Source organism: Falco peregrinus, chromosome 4 (genome assembly GCF_023634155.1).
Source record: "Falco peregrinus isolate bFalPer1 chromosome 4, bFalPer1.pri, whole genome shotgun sequence".
Lineage (NCBI taxonomy): Eukaryota > Metazoa > Chordata > Aves > Falconiformes > Falconidae > Falco > Falco peregrinus.
The window spans coordinates 110097562-110106611 of record NC_073724.1 but is presented as its reverse complement, the minus strand read 5'-3'; the positions used below and the strand labels follow the sequence as shown (position 1 = coordinate 110106611).

The 9050-nt window shown below is 45.9% G+C and overlaps 1 protein-coding gene across 1 annotated transcript; it reads right to left on the bottom strand.

Annotated features, from left to right (window-relative positions):
• Positions 1-1119: 1119 nt before the first annotated feature.
• On the bottom strand, positions 1120-8942 carry GPR83 (G protein-coupled receptor 83). Its single transcript, XM_013305258.3, has 4 exons — positions 7213-8942; positions 6334-6459; positions 5206-5339; positions 1120-4396 (listed from the first exon to the last, which is right to left on the bottom strand). Exons 1-4 carry the CDS (start codon positions 7597-7599, stop codon positions 3772-3774), a joined length of 1272 nt encoding a protein of 423 aa, XP_013160712.2. The 5' UTR covers positions 7600-8942; the 3' UTR covers positions 1120-3771.
• Between the last annotated feature and the right edge of the window lie 108 nt (positions 8943-9050).

Genomic DNA, 9050 nt, shown 5'->3' with positions numbered 1-9050 from the left:
CCGCAACCTCTCTCACACCAAAAGCTCCCTCAGATGGAGCTGCCAGTATATCCAGCAAGGCCAGTAGGACTAAGGTCCATACACCAGTCACAGTGACTTCCCAGGAGTCCCCAGAATGATGGGATGACAGCTGATGCAAGAGCAGTCACGGCAGCATGTCCTGCTCTGGTAGGGATACTGAGAGACATTTTGCCCTCAAAATTTTAGGTCCTTTGGTGTCTCATCAGTCTTGTCCCTGTGGGATGTGCAAAGTGTAAACTCCTGCCTGTGTTTGATGATGGTAAGTACTACAAATCAAAGACACCATGCTGACAAAACTGAAAAGCAATGATTTATGGGCAAGAAAGCAACTCTGGACATCTAACTCAACTAGAGTCATTATCAGACAACAAACAATAATGGCAATTGAAGTAAGTATTTGTGCTTGAGTCTTTTCAGCTACCGATTCATTGGAAAAAAGAATAAAAGAAGTGACAAAAGAAAATAAAGCATTAAAACGTAAAGGGATGAATTCAAAATGCAAAAGAAAAATTTTCCCTCCCCTCTTTGACAAGACTGACAGCAGCAGGATCATACTTTGAAAACGCCTTGCTTTAGTTTTCTGAGTTTAGTCCCCCAGCCCCGTGCTCACTCGGCTCCCCGCAGCTGGCAGGGGATGCCGGCAGGACAGAGCCACCGTAGTGTTGGTCTGGCAGAAGCCATGAGAGGCATGTGGAGATGCTGTGAAGGATCAAAGCAGAAGGTCAAGCTACCAGCACAATCTAACCTTCAGAAGCAGATTTCCAGGCAAACTTTTTCTCTCCAGTCATTTGTGACCAAGCAGAGAAAAAAATCCTGCAAAATGTTGGATACTATATGAAGATTTGAAACATCGCATTTCCCTAGGGGCAGACTCTCTAAAAAAACCCAAACACACAAGAAGACATTTTCCATTCCTGAGCCAGGTGATTCCATAGGTAAACTCAACTGTAGCCTTGACCATTTGCTTCCCTGGGTGAAGAAACGATGCTTTTGGCAAGGGTCTCTTGATCTGCTTTCACTCTCCTTTTGCCCCAGACAGGGATGCTCTTCCGTTCATTGCTAGCTTCTAGCTAAGAAAAGCCATTCCAGAAACCCAAGTAAAGAAAGATTTTTATTAATGAATACAAAACTACAAAGACGTAGCCTTCAGAATAGTTTTGTTCGGCATTTACAAAACTTGGGACAAAATTAAGGTGGGAAGAAGAGAGCGTTGGCTCCCTGTATCGCCGTTCCTCACACCAACCCCTGCCCTTGTGTCCTGCCTCTCAGTCCCTTCTTCCCCCTGCTGCCACCACACGCTCCCTCCCCTCTCAGCTTCCTCCTCAGCGCTCTTCTCTCTCCTCTTTGCTACCAATGAGTGAACATTTGCTGCTAGAAACTGCACATAAACAGACCATTTTTATTTTGACTGAGGGAACCGAATGTAGTATCTAATTTGTTGCTTTATCCCTTGCCCATATGTGCACGCATACACTTTCCCTCTCTTGGAAAATACTTTAGTATCTGGGAGAAATGTTTTAATAGTCAAAAAGTAATAAGATGACTACAAGGGGTTATGAGGGACCCCGAAATTAAATTGGAGTTTGTGATTACAAGAAAGGAAGAGGCAAAGGGAAAAATGAAAAGATAATGTCCAATGAGTGGACTTTGGAGGCGGTGGGCTAACTTCCCAAACTCTCCTGAAGAGGGTTTCCCAACACTACCAGACCTCTCTCTCTTGTGGCGCAGAAACGGGCCGAGGTCCTTGCTTCTCTCATGGCATGTTAATTGAATTCTTCTTATAGTGAACACATAGGTTAGGTCTTGTGCAACCAAAATGGGAAATGGGTCTGATTTAGAGCAGTTCAGAGTATGTCCAGGTTACTATGGTTTTAAAAATACCCCTTCACCACTTTCCTCTTTGAAATTCATAGATTCGTAGGTACTTAGCATTCCCAAAGGCTTATTTTCTGGTAAATAGTAGAATTTCAGTTGGAAGGGACCTGCGATGATCATCTAGTCTGACTGCCTGACCACTTCAGGGCTGACATTGCAAATGTTAAGGGAGGAAAAGGGAGCTGGTTTACGGGGCTGAACAGGCAGCAGGAAAGGTTTGATTCTGCATATCAGTGATACAGAATACTCTGATCCATGGGGCCTTGATAAAGGGGCGTAAAACAGCGCTGGATTCAAAGTGAGAGACTGGTAACACCTTGTGACAGCCTAGCTGCAAGGAGTGGCAGGCATTTCAGTCTCTTTAAATACTCGGTGTGAAAAAGCTGCACAAGGCTTAAAATGATTTCAGAAATGTAAGTGTATTACAGGACATCGGGAAAAACAGGGTTTCTTTTTATTTTTTTTTTTTCTCTGCCATTTATAGCCATTTATAAAAAGAAGAGCTTTCTCTCTTCACTGCTGGCTGCTGCAAGTTGAATGTGGAATGGGGCACCCTTGTGTGACATTCAAGCTAATTGAGAATTACTGCTTTCCTGTGCATTACAAGGTACAGCTTTTGGAATGCCCCTATTTTTTGTTATTCAAAATCAGCTTTTCTTCTGCTAAGAACATTAAGTTCTGCAAACTACTCCAGACAGTTGCAGCCACATGAATTTTCTTGCCCATCCTGAGAAGGAGATGGCACGCTTGTCTTTAAATGTACCAGAATTGTGCGATCACTAGAGGCTACCTTGCAGAGAAATGTTCCGTTTGTATTACTTGCTATCAGAGATATCATCTGTTCTCTCAAAGCAATTCATTTATGTACTGATTGTAGAGAGCTGCATCTTAGTTGGGATGAAATGTCCCGAACACCTGATCTGAGAAGTTCCCAGGCACTTTATGGGATAAGAGAGCAACGTTCAAAGGCAAATTAAAATGTTAGAGTGTGGGATCCTTTAGCTGCCACTTGACAATAATGCAAAGATGCTCTGATCGAAAGGTCCTAGCCCAAACTCAGTCTCGTGTGTATTTACCCATTCTCCAACTATGGGTGGTATGTCCGACATTCTCCAAAGTAGCTCTTAGGGGTTTATTTCTCTATTTGAAGAAAACCTGTCTGAATATTCATTACTTTATCTTAGGAAAGAAAAAATCTGTGTGATTTAGCACGGGCAGCAGATGCCAAGCGGACAGGTTGGTGTTCACCATCTCCTTACACAAAGAAGAGGCATCCATTTTTCTTCTACCCTACCTAGAAAAAGTGCCTGCAATGTAAGGGACTCTTCTATTTATCAACGTCCATCTTACCTCCCACTTCTCTGAGGCTGTTTCCACAAAACCCCAGGATCTGTGAAACACATCGGTTCATTCATTCTGAACAGATCTGGACTTTTCAGACGCCAGTTAAGAAAGGATGCTTCCTAACCAGTTGCACTGGATCTAAGCCAGCAGCCTAAAGGTCTACATCTCGATCATTGCCATGTTGCTACAAAAAGACTTGGAAAAGGGGAAGGGAGACCTGATGTGATTAGATTCTTGCTTTAGTGTTTTAAGTACCAGCAAAACACACACACAGCCCCAGCGGTGAAAAGGCTTAGTCATGCAGATAACAGCGACATACATGCAAAGAGTCCCACCCTGCAAGCTGGCCCAAAGTCAAGTTGACAAAGAGAGTTCCCTCCCTCCCGGGAGGAGTTTGCTTTCTCCCCTTTAGGGACTTCATGCCACTATCATCAGCCTGCATCAAACATGCCGCTCTTCCATACTACCTCCTGCAGAACCTCCTGCTTGGTTTTATCCCATGTGGTTGCACAGATTTTACAGGGCCACTGTTCAGCTTGCAGCTACTATCGGCTTAACCACAGAGATGTCTGTCTTTCCTGACTGGATGTTGGAGGCTGGTGGAAGGACATGGGGGGCCTGTAACCTCCTGAAGTTGGTGTTTTCTGGCCAAGCCAGTTGGTAGGACAGGACTGTGGAGGGAAGCCGCTGTTCTGTGGGCCTGGGAGGTTTTCTGCACATGTTGAGCAAAGCCTTCAGTTCTGATCGGAAGCTGTCATTGAGCCAGCAGTAGATGAAGGGGTTGTAGCAGGTGCTGCTCATTGCGAACCAGTGGAAGGCGAAGTACAGGGCATTATTGGTGTGGATGGTCTGGCTGGAGAGAAGGACAACGTAGCAATTCAAGGGGAACCAGCAGACTGCGAAGAGGATGACAACAAGCATCAGCATCTTTATGGTCTTCTTATTCTTTTTGCGAAGGGCGAAGTACTGCTCAGTGGTGACATCCCCGATGACATTGCGCAGCCAGAGTTTCTTGGCCACCGTCATGTAGGCAGCAGAAATGATCAGAAGGGGCAGGACATAGAGCAAAATGAAGGTTGTTAAGTCGAGGTACTTCCAAAAGAGGTCAGCAGGCTCGGGGAAATCCGGCAGGCACAGGCACCGGGTAACCTCCTCGCTGCAAGTGAAGATACCAGACAGGAGGTGAGAGAGCATGGGGCTGGCCACTGCGGGAGAAATACATCAGGAACGAGGAGGCAGATGCATGAGGGCTCCAGCCATGAAGCCTGGAGGCAGACACCTCGTTTAAGCACGTGTCACAGTCAAGCAGAACTCTGCTGTCCAAGGACTTCAGCCTGTGAGCAGCCTATGAGCAATATGGTGATAATTTCTCATAGGCATTCATGACCTTATGATAATTTTATGAATTTCATCAGTTACAAAATTTCCAGCTGCACAGAAGCAGGTTTTTATTGTCTGTGCTTTGGCAAACACAAACGCAGTATCTGCACACATTAAAGATCCTTCCCTCATTAAAGCACTTTCCAAATATCAAGGCTCATAACAGCATTTTATGGAACAATTATGGGACAAGCAGCTGAGGCAGGTTTTTTCACTTTCCCAGGGCTAAAGAGTAGATTAAAACCTGTTAGGTTTTAGGTTTTTTCCCCATTCCTGGTCTGCCCAAACAGGTCAAATTGGTACATCGTGTAAAACACCAGTGTCTAGAGGGGCCAGGCCAGACCCTCTAACTCCTTAGCCTATTTCATGGGATTAGTGTGACAGAATAAAGATAAAATAATTATAAGTAGAAACAAGGACAGGATATCAGCCATTGCAAAAGGAATCTGATGAAACTTATAGACTAGATCCATATTTGGCTGACCTCAACATAAGCTCAGGGCTTTCAATAGAAGATGCCAAAGTACAACCACTGAGAGTTTGGCCTCCAGGGAGGCTGTGGAGGAAATCAAGGCACAAAATTACCTGTATTCAAAGGTAAAGAGTTTCTGGTAGATAGCATGTGGTAGGGAAAAACAAGTTGCCATGATCCAGATTACTGAGATGTAGATAACACCTTTTGCAGTAGATATGCGAGGTTTCAGAGGGTGCATTATAACCTGTGCAAAATAAACGAATATTCAGGCTTATTGATATTTCAGGAAATAATTATATCATTTTTTCATGTGGTCTTTCAGCCTTAAATCTATTACTTAATGTGGAAATTTAGCATGCAAGCAGCACAGTCTTCACCCAGCTCCCATTGACTGTAAACTGTACATGAAAGCCTGAATTTTTGCTCCATGGAAACAGGTAAAGATGACAGCCCTACCCTCACATTTCAGTATTTGTGTCTAGGTGGGGAAAACTGGGTACTGGGGGGTCTTTCACACATGTTAATTTCCAGGTTCAATTTACTTAATAGCAGAAGAATGGTGGGGAGGGGGGGAGAAAAAAAAAAAAAAATGAGAGGAGAAAATAGTCTCAGACTCTTCAGTATTGGTGACCCAAAGAAACACAGGTTTGTGATTTGTCCAGATCTCCCTGGGGATGCTTCTGACAGCCAGTGTATTTTCTGGAAATGAGAAGCTTTCTAGCAGAAAATGTCAACTGTTTTGTGTGGTTGTTGGGTGACTCCAAACTGATAGTGCCTGACTGTCCGCAGTTTTGAGTCCATTATCAACAGCAAGCCACAGCTCTGCTAATGACCAACACCAGTGTGCTACAGCCAGCTCTGCAGTGTCTGGGGTAACAAGGGGTGAGACGTCCCAGAGCAAAGGGAGACAGAGCTGCAGAAGCTAACCGGGATGTCCCGACATCCATGGTGCTGGGCAAATCACCCCAGAGGAGAGCTGCCCGCGTGAATTCCAGTCAGGATCTTGAACTTTCTCCTTGTTTGAGAGCTCCTGGACTATCTACCGCAGAAAAGCTCCTGTTCCCCAGCTGGAAGCAGTCACAAGGCAATGGACATCTCCCATCTCCCACTTTGATGCAAGGCATCATAAACCGGGATATGTTAAACCGGGAGCTGAGAAGGAAAGGACACAGGATCATCCTTTCCCATTTTAATTACACCCTCCCAAGCTTTCCATCTGTCTTTCAGAGAGCTCTCACCTGGTGCCTGTCCAGGGCAATGGCTGTGAGGGTCAAGGCAGAGACGTGGAGGGAGCAGTACTGTGCAAACCTACTGACATGGCACATCCCCTTCCCAAAGATCCAGGTACTGTTCACAAAACGAGCCTAAAACCAGAACACCATTAGTTTTGTGCACCCCACGCACCATCTCCACATGCTTATAGATATCTGAGACACCTCTGGCACATAATTCCTTGTGCTATGTAAAAGGTATGTTTAAAATAGCAGGTATTTTGTATAATTGTTTCTTTTTCTGGCTTCTGAACCCTGAAGAGGTACATTAGTGCTGCTGAGTGGCCCAGCAATGCCCTCCAGGACAGTTCCACAGCACGGTACCAAAGCTCTGTTCTGTTTCATCCACAGCGTGTCCTTCTGCAGCCTAACTATTGAGTCAAATCATTTGCGTTTCCCTTTTAAGACCTCCTTACAGGATAGGGCTGACCTATACATCTTATCTCACTTTAAAGGAAACTACAGCTTTTCAACACAGCTTGTCAAACGATGGTGAGCATTAATTTTTTTGTCGAGAGGCTCATAGTACTACCTTAGAAATACCTCAGAGAGGGGAGGGAAAAAACCAGACCAGATACTACAAAGCACTAAGTAATCACTGTGAGGTGATTATTATTCAAGTACTCTTGAAAGGACCACTTTTAACAAATGGATAATTTCAAATCTTCAACTAGATGACAGGGATTAGAGAAGAAAAAGACACATTGAGTTTCCCATAACTCAGATCTCTGTGATTTGGACTGGACAGGTATCTGCAGAACATCCATGCACTGCCTATAGTGGCGTAAAAAAGAAAAGGTCACTGAAGTAACTGATGCCTTTACAGCACCTGTGCCCCAGTCTTACCAGCGTAAAAGGCGTGTTGAGGAGCGTGATCATGATATCGGCTACAGCCAGGTTCACAATAAACAAGCTAGTGGCAGAGTGCATGCGTTTGGTCTTGATGACAACGTGACAGACCAGGACATTGCCGAAGAGGGAGAAGACAATGATGAAGGAGTACGCCGCGATGAGCAGGACTTTCACTGTGACGCTCTGGGACTCCGCTCCGTACCGGCTCCTGCCCACAAAGCTCTGCCAGTCAGCCAGGCTGTCATTATCCCAGGAAAAGAAACCTGAGATGTTCGGGATTACAAAAGTCTTCTCCAGGCTCCCGTTGAGGGGCAGCTTTCCCAGCATTGCAAAGGCGTTAACCACGTCAGGGAGGAAGAGCCACACAAAACAGGACAACATCTCCGAAGCACCGCTCTGCTCCTCCAGTTTGGAAATAACTCATCGGCAAGAGCAGCGCTCACGCCGTCTCGCTCAGCCCAGGGGCTGCAAGCACAGCATGCAAGCAGCAGGAGCGGGTGGATGCTCCTGTCCTCCACAGCCTGTGCTTCTCTCCTGCGCAGCTCGCTGCTACTTTTGCTCTGTCTGCCGGCTTTATACCCCGAGGCGAGCTCCGGGCTGGGATCTTCTGCAGTCATTGGGCTGCATGACATTATTTCTGCTCTGACGTGCTGCTTTTCCACACAGTCACGCTCCCCCAGGCACTACTCCAAGACAAGCACATCTGTGAGAAAGGCAAATCAATCTCTCCAGTCATCAGCATCCTTTTTCGCTACAAGCAGCCCAGCTTAAGCAAATTCTGTGCCGTTTATAAACCAGCAGCATGTGTGGCAGCTCTGCTCTTTTCCAGGACACCATTCAAATTTTAAGCTGCTTTAAATATCTGGCAGGCAAGCTTCAGCCTATTTCACAGCATGACATTAGGGCGTAAAAGATGAACTGTGAATAACAAGCCAGCTTACTGTACTTAACAGTATTTTTCCAAAGACCTTTTTTCCCCTCAGAGAAATACTTCGGCTTTCCCTTGGCAGGGATTTCCTCTTGGCTGAGGGAATAAAAGTTCGATGCAAAACTGTGCTTTCTAGCTTTTGTAGCAATACAGAGGTGGTTACAAAGAGGTGACTATACAGGACAGAGGACAGGAAGGGATGTCCCACCCCGGTGAGTCCACTATCCAAAGCAACAGGCAGCATGCGCTGGACGCAAGCATTGACGAGACAGCAGCATGGGTTCCCTGTGCCTTCGCCCAAAAAACAGTAGGAAATCTAAAATGAGTATCAGGAGACAGAGCCACAAAACATACATAGCACAGAAAGACACGCCCCTCCTCCACAAGTGTACATGTAAGGTGCTGCCCCTCTGCTGGGGAGATTTGCTTGGGCGGCAGAGCGGGTTTTGATGGTTAAAGACTCTTATGTACAATTAAAAGGCTATTATCTGAAGAGCTTATAAGCTGGTCACTTACTGGTGAAAATAACACTTCCAGAAGACGGTTGTGACTCCCCCCAGTGAACCACTCAGGCTGCTTTCCCCTCACCACTGCTCAGGAGTTGGAATGTAGCAGGACAGGTGGTGTAGCCAGCCCACAGCGCTCCTCTGCAAAATGCTGCTGGCATCTATTTCTTGTCACCTCTCCCATGCTGTCTGTGTGCGCTTCTCTGCCTCACATCACCCCTTCTGGTTTAGTTTGTATTTAAACATACCCCAGTATGAACTGTCTAAACAGGTCACCTTGTGGTTGTTACTAGAGAACAGGCTGCAGTGGATTTGTCAGCTTGGTACACGCTCCTGCTGACTTCACCCTTACTCCACCATCCCCAGCACCCACCGACAGCAAAGGAAGCGGCTGCACA